We start from the raw sequence: 13,842 nt of genomic DNA, 5'->3' as shown, positions 1-13,842 counted from the left end.
GCTTTGAACGTGCGGCTTTGCCGGGCTCCCCAGTTAGGAAGGCGGTGTCCTCCCTTCTGGTTGCTGCCATAGCTGGCGGTGTGACCTGCCTGTGAGCTGAGCACTGGGGAACCTGGCGGCGAGTGGCTGACCCTGTTTTCCAGGGCGAGGCTGCAGCTCTACCGGACACAGAACATGGGCTGGGGCGTGCGCTCCCTGCAGGACATCCCCCTGGGCACCTTCGTCTGCGAGTAAGTGAGTGCGTGGGTCACCCCAGGGCTGCCGGCTCCTCCGCCATTCTGGGGACAGCGTAGCCGTGCCTGCGACTTGCGGGTGTCCCTGAAAACCAAGTTTACGTTGTCTCCACACCTCACCCATCTCCTTGGCTTTCTGCCTGCACTTAGGCTCATGGCTCATGGCTCATTCAGGATGGTACCATTCAGTGATTTTCAGGAGAGGGTCATTGTGGTCATTGGGTTTCTGTGTCACTCTTTTCTGGGACCTGAATTTAAATCCCAGCTCATTCCTCGGCAAAATTTCCCAAGCGCTTGGCTGCAGTTCCAATGGGCCCCGCCGTGGCTGCTGTGCACTCCTTCCTGCCGCCGGGGGGTGACGCTGCTGTGCGGTGTCCTCACGCGCCGTGCCTCCTGCAGGTACGTCGGGGAGCTCATCTCTGACTCGGAAGCTGACGTGCGGGAAGAAGACTCTTACCTCTTTGATCTTGACAACAAGGTAACACGTCTGGAGGGGGTGCGGCGTAGAGAGCACATTGCAGGCGTGCGGCGTGGGAGCGGTGAGGAGGCTCGCTCACACCAGCCTGCTCTGTGCTCGGGAGGCCCCTGGGCTCGTCGAGAGTGGCCTGCCCCACCTGAGGGTGCGGACCCAGCGGCACCAGCCCTCTGCAGCTCTGCTGCTCGTTCTGGGTCAGAGCCCGCGGCCTGCAGAGGGCAGGGGGCTCATGATGACCGCGACGCAGGAGCAAGACTGGCGTGAGGGGTCGGGCCACATGCGTGTCCCAGCCGCTCTCCTGGTTGTGGGGACAGCAGCTGAGCTCTGGGCTTCACCCCAGGATCTGGGTTTCTGGGGACCTTGGGAGGCAACCTTGTGCTGTTCTCGCCCTACCCTGGGGCCCGTGTTTTCAGTTTGTGACTTGCACAAGCGGTCAGGGTGGAAGTGGGGAAACAGGGCTCTCCTCCAGCCAGAGTCCTGAGTAGCTGCCCTGTGGCTGAGGACGGAGCCGGGCCCGGGCCTGGGCCTTCCCGCTGTGCCCACCCCAGCCCTGCCCCGCAGCTGGCTCTCAGCCATGCGTGTGTGCTGCATTCCTCCAAGAGGAACCTACGTCCTGCGAGGCCTGTGCCCCACTCCCCCACCCCAGGACTTTCCAGGGCGCCCCAGTGACCCCGTCCTGTGTGCACGGTGCCGGGAGCTGTGCCCCATCCCCGGCTCCTCTTCGAGCTTCTTCCTCAGTCTTCTGCCTTTCCTCACCTTTGAGCTCTTAGCCTTTTACAGTGTGTGGCAGTTCTTCACATGTTCTGGGTTAGAGGCTCTTTTGTGACCTTGTGTCTCATGGACCTTTTCTGTCTGGCTTGTTCAGTTCCTAATGATGTCTTTTAATGAATGGAAGTTCTTTTAATTTTTTCTTTTTTTTTTGAGAGAAAGAGAGAATGAGGCTCCGTGCAGGGCCTGACACAGGGTTTGATACCACGAACCATGAGATCCTGGCCTGAGCCAAAATCAGAGAGTCAGACGCGTAACTGACGGAGCTACCCAGGTTCCCCTGGAAGTTCTTATTTTTAGTGTAGTCCAGTGTATCCGTTTTTTCCTACGTTACTGTGGGATTTTGTAACGTCCCAAGTAAAGCCAAGGTTTAAAAATTTTTTTAATGTTTTTTTTAAATTTATTTTTGAGAGACTGAGAGAGACCGCACAAGCAGGGGAGGGTCAGAGAAAGAGGGAGATGCAGAATCTGAAGCAGACTCCAGGCTCTGAGCGGTCAGCACAGAGCCCAACGCGGGGCTCGAACCCAGGAACCATGAGATCATGACCTCAGCTGAAGCCAGACACTTAACCCATTGAGCCACCCAGGCGCCCCAAGCCTAGGTTTTTTAAAGGGAGATCAAAAGATGCACATCTGTGGTGTTCCCCAGAAGTTACACTTGGCCTCCACATGTGGGTATATAGTCACTTTGCTATAGGGTCGTGCTGTTTTTCTCCATATCCGTATCTGTCTGGCTCAGGACCGTTTGTTGGGAAGACCGCCCTTTCCCCCAGTGCTCAGCAGTGTGGCTTTCATCACAACGCAGGCGGCCTTGTGTGCCTGGCGTTCCCCTGTGTCCACTGACTGTCTTGGGCGGGCTGTGCCACGTTAATCAACCAAGATCTCTTACCTTGGGGTCTTCGGGAGTGTCTTGCTCTTCTTGGTCTCTTTCAGTTTCCACATAAGTTTTAGAATCAGCTTGACAAGTTCTGCAAAACCCCCATGGGGATCTCACTGGGGTGGCGTTTAACCTGTGACCCAGTTAGGGGCCATTGAGGGTTTCGCCACCTACTTTTCTAGTTCACGAACTTGGTGTATCGCTCCACTTGTTTGTCGTCTTCCATTACCCCCCCTCACGTTTGATGGGGCTCTGTGGTGTGATCTTGTAGATTTTTTGTTGGATTTGTTTTTTATCTAATAGGTTTTGATCATTTTCCCTTGAGTCAACTTTATTGTAACTAATTCACATACAGGGAACTTTCAGCATGTGATTTGGGTTTTGACACATGTGTGTGCAGGCTAATCACCCCCACTGGCAAGATCTGGAACTTTACCCCACTGGTGCCTGTGCCCCAAGGCTGGCCACGGAGCCACTGTCTGTCTGCTGGTGGGTTTTCCCTGTGTTAGAATTTCCTGTAAGCGGAGTCAAGGCGTGTGCTCCTCCTCTGTCTGGCTTTGTGAGGTCCACCAGGTGGTGGAGACCCCATGGCCCACCAGCACCCATGCTGGGTTGTGCTGCCGCTGTGGATGGACCTGGATGTCTCCCAGTTTTGCTGTTAGGAGTAAACCTGCTGTGAATCTTTATAGACTTGTTTTTTGTGGGTGTGAGTTTTTATTTCTCATGGGTAGTTCCTGGGAGTGGGATTACTGCCGTCTGGTAAAAGTATCCATTTAATAATTTAAAGAGCAAGCGCTTTCCCAAAGTGCTTAGACACTGTACATTTCCACCAGCAGCAAAGGAGAATCCCAAACACTGTCATTTTAATTGGCATTTCTTGATTATCTTTTCACGTGCCAGTTGGCTTCCTTATATCTTCTTTTGTGCGAGAGTTTTTAAAATTTGTTGCCCATTTGTTTAATTGGGCTACTTGTCTCCTTACTGTGTTGGAAGGGCTGTTTACAGTTCCTGATTCATGACCTGAGTCAGACGTACGTGTTTTCTCCTAGCCTGTGCTTCGTTTTCTTCTTCTTTAAAAAAAAAAAAAAAAAAGATTATTTATTTGAGAGCGTGAGAATGCATGCACAGGCCAGGGAGGGGCAGAGAGAATCCCAAGACACGGGGCTCTATCTCTGTCTCGATCTCATGACCCCTGGGGTCATGATCTGAGCTGAAATCAGTCAGACCTTACCGACGGACCTAGCCAGGTGCCCCTGTGTGTCTTCATTTGCTTAATGATGTCTTTCGTAGAACAGAAAAGCTTTTTTATTGGTTAGTGCTTTTTGTGCCCTAAGTAATTTTCGTCTGTCACAAGGTTGTGAAGATTTTGTCCCCTTTCTGGAATTTTTATATTTTTAACTTTTAGATCCAGGATCTGTCTCGAGCTAACTCTTGTGTGTGGTTTGAGCTAAGACTGGAGATTTCTCCTTGTCTGTGTGAACATATAGTTACTCCAGACCAGCTAGACCGTCCCCTGGAGGGGCTCCTGCCAGGAGGCCTGTGCCTGGACTGGGTTTTGTTGCTTTGATTTACTTGCTGACGCTGAGAGCTGTGCCACTGTCTCTTGACTACTGTCAGTTCAGAGGACATCTTGACACCAAGGAGTTCCTTTTTAAAGGGCCTTTTAGTTCTCTGGGGTTCTCTGCATTTCCATGTAAACACGAGAACCAGGATGTCCGTGCAGAGAGGCTGCTGGAATCTGACTGGGATTATGTCCAGTCTGTCGGTCCGCTTGGGCATTGGCGTCTGAGCAGCATCCAGTCTTCTGGGTGTGGAGCTGGGCCCCAGGCCCTCCTGGGACACCGCTCTGGCAGCCCCATTTCTCCTGCCTCCCGACCTTCCAGTCTTCCATCGGCCAGACCTGCCAAACCAGGCCCCTCGGGCTGCCCCCTTCCTCCTGCTGTGCGGTTCGTTTCGGTGCACGAAGGGCTGCGAGGACCCCACAGCCTGCAGGGGCTCGGACCTTGTCATCCCCGTCGGTGTGGCTGCTCCTGGGCCCGCGCCTCCCCGCCCACCGTCTAAGGTGTCAGCGGACTTTCTGGCTCTGCCTTCTCCCTGGCATGGACTGTCCCTGGGCTCTGGGTCTGTGCTTCGACCCCAGGATCTCCTTCTCCTTGCTGTTCTAGAACCTTCTGAACGCCCACTTCCCCTGTCCCCATTTCCAGGAAAGTGCAGGTGGCATATTGGAAGCTGTGGGGCCCAGAGACCAGTGGGCAGAGGACCCATCTTTGTGCTCTGTGACTGAGGGGGTATGGCGCCTGCAGCTTGTCCCCGGCGTGGGGGAGGGGCTGCTGCCTGTCCCGCAGGCTTTGGTTGGGGTCTCCACATGGACCGGCACGGGTGGACACTGCCTCTGTTGGGAGCCTTCTCCTGTGGTGGGTCCTCTGCTGCTGCGTGCGTGTCACCCTCGGGACACCGGCCCCTCCGTGTGCCCCTCACTCCTCGTGCCGCGAGTGTGACCTGCCACCCCTGGTCCCTCGCTTAGTCCGGGGAGGGAAGGGGCAGAGGGAAGAGGGTCTCCCTTCTCTGACGCCTCCTCCAGGATCCCGCCTCCTGCCTTTGTGGTCACTTCTCTTTCACGTTGTGACAGCTCTGCTCTACACGGAAGAGCAGAGAAGGCCTGCGTAGCCGAGAGCCTTACACACCACCTCACATCTAACTTGCTTTTGTCCGTGGTTTTGCTGCCCGTGTAAGTCAGTTACAAGTGCGCCGTCTCCTGAGGAGTGGGGTGTATCTGGGCACACCTTGACCGTCGGCGCCTCGCTGTCCCGCCTCGGGAGGCTGACACCATCTGAGTCATCGCGTGCCAGATCTCCCTCGTTTCCTCCCCGAAATGTCCCGTTCTCTTGAGGCCACGTCCCGTCCCTCTCTCACAGCGGCCACCCCCTCGCGCTGTCCCGCAGGAACCCGTGGCCGTGTCTGTGTGCATGTCATCATGTGCCGCGTCCTGTTCTGTCTCCTGGGTTTCCCGCAGACGGCCAGCGGGGCCTGCTTCTTGCAGCTCAGAGCGGGGGAGCCCCCGCCGTCACCCTCCCCGGGACACCTGGGCCTCCCCGAGCAGCGCCGTGCCACGCCTTCTGAATTTCGTAACGGTCTTTCTCTTTCTTTCTCTCTCTCTCTTTCTTTGTTTTTTTAAAGTTTATTTTATTTTAAGAGAGAGTGTGAGCAGGAGAGGGGTAGAGAGAAGAAAAGACAGAATCCCAAGCAGGCTCTGCACCGCCAGTGTGGAGCCTGATGCACCGCTCGAACTCAAGAACCGTGAGATCATGACCTAAGCGGAAGTCAGACACATTACCCACTGAGTCACTCAGTGCCCTCTAGACTCTTCTGTTGGAAAGAAAACTCTACCCCACCTAGACCTGGGCTTTGAGTGACAGGCAAGATAAACAAGCATTCTCACTAATGTGAGTTTCCAACTTTCAGAGGAAGGGGGTAGAGCGAGAACTACTGGTGGAAAAGGGATTTTGGCCTTGTTTTCTGCTTTGCTTGTTGTGAGGGGCGCCCAGACTTCTCGTACTCTGTTTGGACTAGTCGTCGTCACTGTTTCTGAAGCTCGAGCTGTCCCCTCGGCAGCCGGTGGGGCCTGTCCTCGAGGGCCTCGCCTCCTGTGGCTCCATTTTGTCCGGCTTCTCGTGTCTGGCCTCAGACCTCCCTAAGCTGCCCTTGGTCCTTGCAGTGGAGACAGGGCACTAGGGTGCTTGTTGTCATCAGGGTGCTGCCTGCTCTGGTCTAATTTTTCAGAGGGCAGAACTTTAGAATAAAAGAATTACTAACAGTGTGCTCACGTCACTCTCCCGATTCAAATGTGCCCTCACCAGGGTTTCCCTGCCCCTTTGGTTATATACGTGCGTCCTCCACAGTAAAGACCCTGGCTCCCAGCGAGACAGGAGCGTGAATGCGAGGTGTTAGATCGTGTCCCGGAGGACGCGGGCACCAGCCCTGCGGCACTTGGCGCGGCGGCCTCTCCGTGCGGGGGGGCATCCAGTTTGCTGCGGTAGGTATGTTGGCGCGCTTTAGTTCGTTTTAAATTTGAGAAATTATTTTATTTTATTTTTAATGTTTGTTTATTTTTGAGAGAGAGTGAGTGAGAGCATGAATGGGGGAGGGGTGGAGAGAGAGAGACACAGATTCAGAAGCCGGTTCCAGGCTCTGAGCTGTCAGCACAGAGCCTGACCAGGCCTCGGACTCACAAGCCAGGAGATCATGACCTGAGCTGAAGTCGGACACTCAACCAACTGAGCCACCCAGGCGCCACATTAAATTCCAGAATTTAATTTAATTTAATTTAATTTAATTTATATTTATATTTATTTATTTTTGAGAGACCGAGTGAGATAGAGCGCAAGTGTTGGAGGGGCAGAGAGAGAAGGAGACACAGAATCTGAAACAGGCTCCAGGGTCTGATTAAACATTCAGCACAGAGCCCCACGTGGGGCTCGAACCCACGAACTGTGAGATCATGACCTGAGCCGAACTTGGATGCTTAACCGCCTGAGCCACCCAGGCGCCCTTAACCCTACATTCCAGAATTTTAAAATTTACTTTTTAGTTATGTGAAATATGTACATGCTTTACAAGCAAAGATCACACGGGCCATACTCAGGAGTCTTGCCTGTGCTGTGTGCCCCCTTCCTGCCCTGACCCCACAGGGAGCCTCCTGGAGAAATACAGGAAGAGCACCCATGTGTGTTTCTCACTCCTCACGTGTCGTAAGAGAAGGTTGCCCCCCCCCCCCCCCCGTCGGGCTCACCGCATTCTGAGCACGTGCCGCTCCTCCTCCTTTGGGGGGCGTCCAGGTTGATTTCAGCCGTGGCTGTTGCATCTCCTGCCCTGCACACGAGGCGCTGCGTGGGGCACGTGTTGTCCTCGCCCGGGTCCCCGAGGCTCTGCTCAGCAGCCAGGCAGCTGCAACTGGGAATTTCCATTGCATTCTTTCTAGTTATTTCTAGTTCTCTGAGATCTTCACTCACTGAGAAACAGACTCTGCTTTACCGTGGTGAGGATGGCCGTCAGGCAGCTCTGAGGCCCGCACGTGTCCGAGCAGCATCTGCCTCACCTCGGGGCTGGGCTGTTGATTTTTTCTCTTCAGAACGTGTCCACTTCCTTGGTTCTTTGTCTTTGTTCACGCGGACTTGTTGGCACCCCCAGCATTCCTGTGACACGTGTCGTGTGTTGTCAGACTGGCTGGCTGGGCTTGAGTGTGGGCTCGTCCCCCGTCGAGTCGGCGGCGTCCGTCCTGGCCTATGTGCCCACTGCTCTGCTGCCGTGGGCTCCAGCTCCTCACTCCGGATGCTCCCAGCTCCTGCTCCTGGCTTCTCCTGTGCGGGCCAGGCTCGCCTGCAGACCCAGTCCGTGACACCCAGGGGCAGAGGCCAGAACCGGCGCCACGGCCTCATTCCGGACTTCCCGTGTCTTTGGGGCCTGCCAGGAGATGGGATGACTGAGTCAGGGGCACATATGGCTTTGGTTTATTGGGAAAGGTGACAGAGACGGGTCATCGTTGTCTTCCCTCCACCACTGAGGGTCCTCTGGCGTCTGGCTAGTGCTCGGCCGTATGCAGGACCCACCCCTGCAAGGTCTCCTCCTTGTGTCTATCTGGTTTTCCCTCCCAGACTTTACACTCGGTTCCTGTGGCTGCATAACAGGTGCCCGGAGACTCAGCCACGTGAGAAGGTCCGTGCTCCCTGACTCCCCGTGGTGGATGTCGTGTGATCCGGCTCTCTGCTCGCGGCCCCAGGGGTGACGGGGGTGTCTGGGGAGCAGTCCCCGCAGTCTGTTTGGGGGTGTGGGATTCAGCTCCTTGCGTTCCAGGGTAGATGCCCACGTCCTTACTGGCTGTCCCTGGCCACCCACATTCCTTGCCACATTGCCCCTCTGACTTGAGGCCCTAGCTGCCTCTGGCACTCTGCATTTTTGCAAAGAAAACTGCTTCTTTTTAAAGGGCTCCTATGGTGAGGTCAGGCCCCCAGCCAGGCACCCTTACTCACTGTTGGCTCAGTGTCCCTTCTGCTGCTTGTCTTCATGGGAGCAGTGCTGGGGCTGGGTCGTGGGGCTCTTCTCTGTACCACTGGGCTAGCAGGTCATGGCAGCGTTCCTATTCCATGGCTGTAGCCAACCCTCGGGAGCCACGTGACAGCCCTCAGCCCGAGTGCTGCTTCCTCCATCTGTCTGACCTGCCCGGCACCCGCTTGACACGGGCTCAGCCGCCCCTGCAGTTCCCACCGCTCCCCTCCTTCCTCCTGGTACCGGTGGTGTCGGAGCATCAGACGGTCCACGTGTGCCTCGTGCAGCCCACTGGCCAGGAGGCATACGGAGTGGGCCGCCTCCCCAAGGCACAGAGGCCTCCTGCATCCCTGCTCGGGGGCACGTGTCTGCACGCGGTCTGCCGACTCCTTCGCCAGCTCCCCGTCTCCTTCCCGCCCACTAGGACGGCGAGGTGTACTGCATCGACGCGCGCTTCTACGGGAACGTCAGCCGCTTCATCAACCACCACTGCGAGCCCAACCTGGTGCCCGTGCGTGTGTTCATGTCACACCAGGACCTGCGCTTTCCCAGGATTGCCTTCTTCAGCACCCGCCTGATTGAGGCTGGGGAGCAACTGGGGTAGGTGCCGTAGTCCCCAGGGTCTGGCTGGGGCCGGGGACCTTCCGGGTGCATCCACATGCCACTTGACGCAGGCTTATCCCCAGCAGCCTCCCGTGTCTCCAGACTGCTCTGGTGAGGCTGGGTTCACCCTGCGCCCAGGTGGTGTGGGGTCTTGATGTGCCCTTGACTCTGCCCTCTCCCCAGGTTTGACTACGGGGAGCGCTTCTGGGACATCAAAGGCAAGCTGTTCAGCTGCCGATGCGGCTCCCCCAAGTGCCGGCACTCCAGCACGGCCGCGGCGCAGCGGCAGGCCAGCGCCGCCCAGGACGGCCAGGAGAACGGCCTGCCCGACACCAGCTCCTCCACCGCTGACCCCCTATGAGCCGCAGCCGGCCCGGGGCGCTGAGCGTCGGTCCTGTTCACACGGAGGTTGGAGAGGAAGGCGAAACGCACACAACGCCCGAGGGCCCCGACCTGGGGCTGGAGGGACCTGGGCCAGGGCCGCGAGGCCCCAGCGTGGCTGCCCGCGGGCTGGGGGCGGGCACTTTGGAACACTCTGGGAATCCGCGCTGGCGTGACCTTGTGAGTTTCTGATGATGGTTTTGTCGTTTCCACGTTTCCTGTTCCCCCTCAACTCCCCTGGTTCCTGCTCCACCGTGGGGCTCGTTGGCGAAGGCCGGTCGGCCCAGGCTCCCCGCGTGGCACCTGCCGAAGACAGCGTCACCCGTGAGCTGCTCCGTTAGACCTGCCTGCCCGAGGCCCGCGCACACGCCGTCCCCACCTCGGCCTCGGAGAGGTCAGGGCCGAGCCGTCACTGACTTTGGAGAAAACGTTTGTTTGCTTTTTAAAGAAGTCCTATATCTAGTCCTATATATCAGACCTCTAATGCATTTCTTTCTGAGGAAGCGGTTTGGCGGGTGCAGGAGGGCCGCGGCCCGAGGAGGACCCCGCACCGGCCCCGCCAGCACAGCGATGCTGGCGCCGTCTGTTGATTTTTAAACCACATGCTATGATGATGAATAAACTGATTTATTTTCTACCATTATTGAACATTAGGACAAATAAAAACACAAAACACAGACAACGGTGCTGATTCTGGTGTGGTTTCTACTCACCATGTGAAAATAAACTATCAACTGTATAAAGAGAACAAAGTGATTTTAGAATAAAATGCAGGAAAAAAACTTTTTTTAAAATGTTAGTCTTGTCGTGGAATAAATTTGCCATCACCTTTTGTGTGACGGCCGCCAGGTCATACACTTTTTTTTGGGCATATACTTTTTTAAATCCTGTGATTAGTGCGGTAGCAGGTGGGGTTTTGTGCGGCCCTCTAATACATTCATGATGCAGTCATGTTTATTTTTTTTCTGTTAAAATGTTTTTGACAGTTTTAAGAGCAGTCTTTTGGCTCAGACCATTTCTTGTTCTGTTTTCAATGAAATCAATAAAAAAAAGAGAAGTGCTTTAAATGAGGTTTTTATTATGATGCCGTGTTTCAGCTGGTCTCCGTGAGAACCCCCGCGCTTCCTCCTGGGCGCCCGCGGGCTCGCACCTGGCGCGCGGCCCTCCGTGTCTCTGAGAGGGTGCTCCCTGCGCCCGCCCCGGGCAGACGGAGCGCGCGGGCGTGCCTGTGTGTCTGTCACACCTTTGTGCGACCAGCCCCAGGCCCAGGCCCAGGAATCTCTCTGGAGGCTGATGGGGGTGAGCACCAGGTAAGTCCCCAGAAACCCCAATCAGATCTGCATTTGAGCGTGACGAGGCCGGAGCGGTGTCTTCCTGCCGGCAGGCTGTGACCTGCGCCCCTCAGCAGGAGCCGTGCGTCCTGTGCAGGGCTGGCCGGCCGCCTTCCCCCGGGCACCTGTAAACACAGCAAATCCTGGCTTGAGTGCTTGGGTTTTTAATACGCAGAAGTCATCCAGTCAGACGCTTTCAGACATTTATCTGGAGCAGGAACCGCTGTCCTGCACTTTGTGAATAGCCCGGGTTGGATGCCTTCCCTTGGGGCCCTCGGTCCAGCTGTGTCACCACCAGGAAGGTGACCACAGGCCTTGGTGTCCATGAGTACCCATGACCCGAGTGGGACAGAGGTGGGGCTGACCCTAAGAAAGATGACGCCCTTTCTTCCAGGAGGGCTCGGCCTGGCTCCCCAGGCATGTCTTTCTCCTCTTGGTGGTGCCTTGAGCAAGCGGCCCAGGAGGAACAGGGTCGGTGGGCCCATAGGAGGCCATATCCCAGAGGCAGTGGGTGGGGGGCAGGGGTTCCCCCTGGAGCTTGGATTTCAGGCCTCGTGGACCCATCCACCAGCCCTTTGTGGCCCTTCCCCCAGCACAGCCCTCACCGCCTTGGGTTCTGAACTCATTACCTTGCAGTCACCTAAGGTCATTTGCACCTTGGTGATTGTCCTGTGCACCAGGTCAGACGCTGGGTGTACAAAGAGGTATCTGTTGAATTAGGACCCAGACTAGTCGAAAGCGTATGGTGTGTTGGGGAGGCCTGTGGGGTAAGTGGAGCCCACCCCCCACCCTCCACGGGCACCATGACAGTAAGTCCTACCATCTAAAAGGAGCCCGCAGGGTGCCTGGGTGACTCAGTTGATTGGGCAGCCCATTTCAGTTCAGGCCATGGGGCCTGTGAGTTCGAACCCCGCGTCGGGCTCTGTGCTGATGGCTCAGAGCCGGCAGCCTGCTTCAGATTGTGTCTCCCTTCCCCTCTGCCCCTCCGCTGCTTGCGCTCTGTCTCTCTCAAAAATAAACAAACATAAAAAAAATAAAATGAGCCTCCACAGAGTTTGGCTTTGGGGAGCCTAAGGTTTGTGCCTGGGGCTGCTGTGTCCCGCCTGGTCCTGGAGAGCTCCGTGGTGACCACTTCTGCGCCTGCCGTGGCTGTCCCTCAGCCAACTGCGGGCAGGGCTTGGGGCTGGGTGGGGAGAGACTCGTGGGGTCTCTGCACTGCCTGCCGGCACGGGTGTGGACATATCGCTCCGAGGTGGGTAGTTCTCTCTGGGAAAGTCACGCTCGTCATTGCCAAAATCAAAGCAGCACATGGGAACCGGAGAGAAGCCCAGAAGCCTGCCAGAAACGCCTTTTCCCGGGCTCCCTGCCTGCTTCCTGGAGCACCCCGCGCCCTCCCCTCGGCTGTGGCCGGTCTGGGACTCCTCCAGGGACTGCGCTATGGTCCGGTCCTTGCTGACGTGCTGACGTGCGCGTGGACGTTTCCAGTCTCCGCCGGGGACTGTGGTGCTTGTGTGCCAGCCGTCCCTCGCGCGGGTGTTCCGAGACCAGAGGGCGTCCATAACGTCCACCTGTGAGCCATCACCGCAACCCCGGCCTTTGCCTCCACCAAGAGGGCACATTTCCTACACCTTGCACGCGCCATTGTCCTACTTCCTGCTTTTTCTAATGCAGAGCCACGTGATCCCCCAGAGCATTACATTTTGCACCTATTTGATGGTTGCTGGACATGAGTGTGTGCATTTGTTGCCGAGTGGTTTTCTTCTTGTGCGAATTACCTTGGTGAAAATTTCATTGTGGTGTTCACATTTCCCTTACTGATTTGTGTGAACTCTTTATATGGCTTTGTACCCCTGCTGAACTTAGGTTCAAGTCTGGCTCTCCAATCTAGATGGGATTTATTTGGTGTATGGTATAAAACTACACTATAAATTTAAGCTTCTAGAAATGGAGGTGTGGCTCACAGGTGGTGGGATGCATGGCCTTGTGTGTACAGCCTGGCAGTTTGCACAGCGGCTTCGCCACACCCCTGCCCTCGCCGGGGAAGAGGGCATTCCCGCCGCCCTCTTCCCTGTCCTTCCTGCCGGGTCCTGCTTCCCACAGGCCTCTCCTGCTCAGGTTTCTTTCTCCATAGATTGGTTCTTTCCTGCTGCAGAACTTGATATACATGGCTCCATGCAGCAGATTACTTTTCTAGCTTCTCTTGCTCAGCATTTTTTTTTTTTTTTGCTCACATTTTGCAAAGTAACAGTTTATTGCTGAAGAGAGGTCCATGGTTAAGGATGTGCCAAGTTTGTTTGCCTGTTCCCCATCGATGGAAACGTTTGTGTTTCTGGTTTGGGACTATAATCAGGAAAGCACCTGTGAACATTCTCATACAGTCTGTTGTGTGAATGTTTTTGTTGTGTGAGGAAAATCCCTGACACGGACTTGCCACGGGAGGCGGTGAGTGTGTGTCCCACTGTGGCCGTGCGCTGCACTCACCCATCGTGGTGTGAGAGCGTTCTGCTGGTGTCCCCGCCAGCACTAAGTGCTTCCAGTCCTCAGGCTCGCCTATTCTGGTGGCTTTCGTGTGCATCCCCATTGACTGATGAGCACCTTTTCAGATGCTTATTGTCCGGGCAGAGTGTTTGGTCTTTTGTGTATTTTTTAACTGGACCATCTTCCCATTACTGAGCGTAGGGGCTCTTTGTGTATTTTAGGTACTAGTCCTTTCTTCGTCAGACAGAAGTATTAAAGTGTTTCCCCTCAGTCTGTTATTTTGTGTATATTTTCTTAAGAGCAGAAGTTTACAGTTTGGGGCAAGTCCAGTCTCTCTGTCCTGGGGGGTATTTTCTCTGTCTGCAGGCATCATTGCCCACTCCAAGACTGAGAACATCTCCTGTTTTCTTCTAAATCATTATAATTTTAGACTTTATATTTTGGCATGTGTGTGATCCATCTCAAATTAATGCTTGAGGATAGAGGGAGGTAGAGATCAAGCCTCATCTTCTCCAGTGTGGGCATTTGCTGATTTTTAAAAAGATTTAAAGATGCTCCCATTGAGTTTCATTGGCTCCTTGGTAGAACACTAGTTGGTTGGCACATGCGTGTGAACTCTGAACGCTTCTGTCCCTTTGGTTACTTGCCTGTCTT

At 55.4% G+C, this 13,842-nt stretch overlaps 1 protein-coding gene across 12 annotated transcripts in view; it reads left to right on the top strand.

Annotated features, from left to right (window-relative positions):
- The window catches only part of EHMT1 (euchromatic histone lysine methyltransferase 1), a 138,622-nt gene extending 128,176 nt beyond the window's left edge, over positions 1-10,446 (top strand). For 11 of the 12 annotated variants that reach the window (XM_029920818.1, XM_029920822.1, XM_029920817.1 and 8 more), the window contains 4 exons: positions 144-230; positions 633-711; positions 8,820-8,995; positions 9,182-10,446. In XM_029920818.1, the coding sequence (XP_029776678.1) occupies positions 144-230; positions 633-711; positions 8,820-8,995; positions 9,182-9,359 (520 nt within the window). In that variant the 3' untranslated portion in view covers positions 9,360-10,446. Of the gene's footprint in view, positions 1-143; positions 235-632; positions 713-8,819; positions 8,996-9,181 lie in introns of those variants that run through there. The other variant, XM_029920823.1, reaches the window with a different exon arrangement.
- Positions 10,447-13,842: the final 3,396 nt, after the last annotated feature.

Source organism: Suricata suricatta, chromosome 13 (genome assembly GCF_006229205.1).
Source record: "Suricata suricatta isolate VVHF042 chromosome 13, meerkat_22Aug2017_6uvM2_HiC, whole genome shotgun sequence".
NCBI lineage: Eukaryota > Metazoa > Chordata > Mammalia > Carnivora > Herpestidae > Suricata > Suricata suricatta.
The sequence above is the reverse complement of the archived record's forward strand: the minus strand, read 5'-3'. Positions and strand labels throughout refer to the sequence as shown.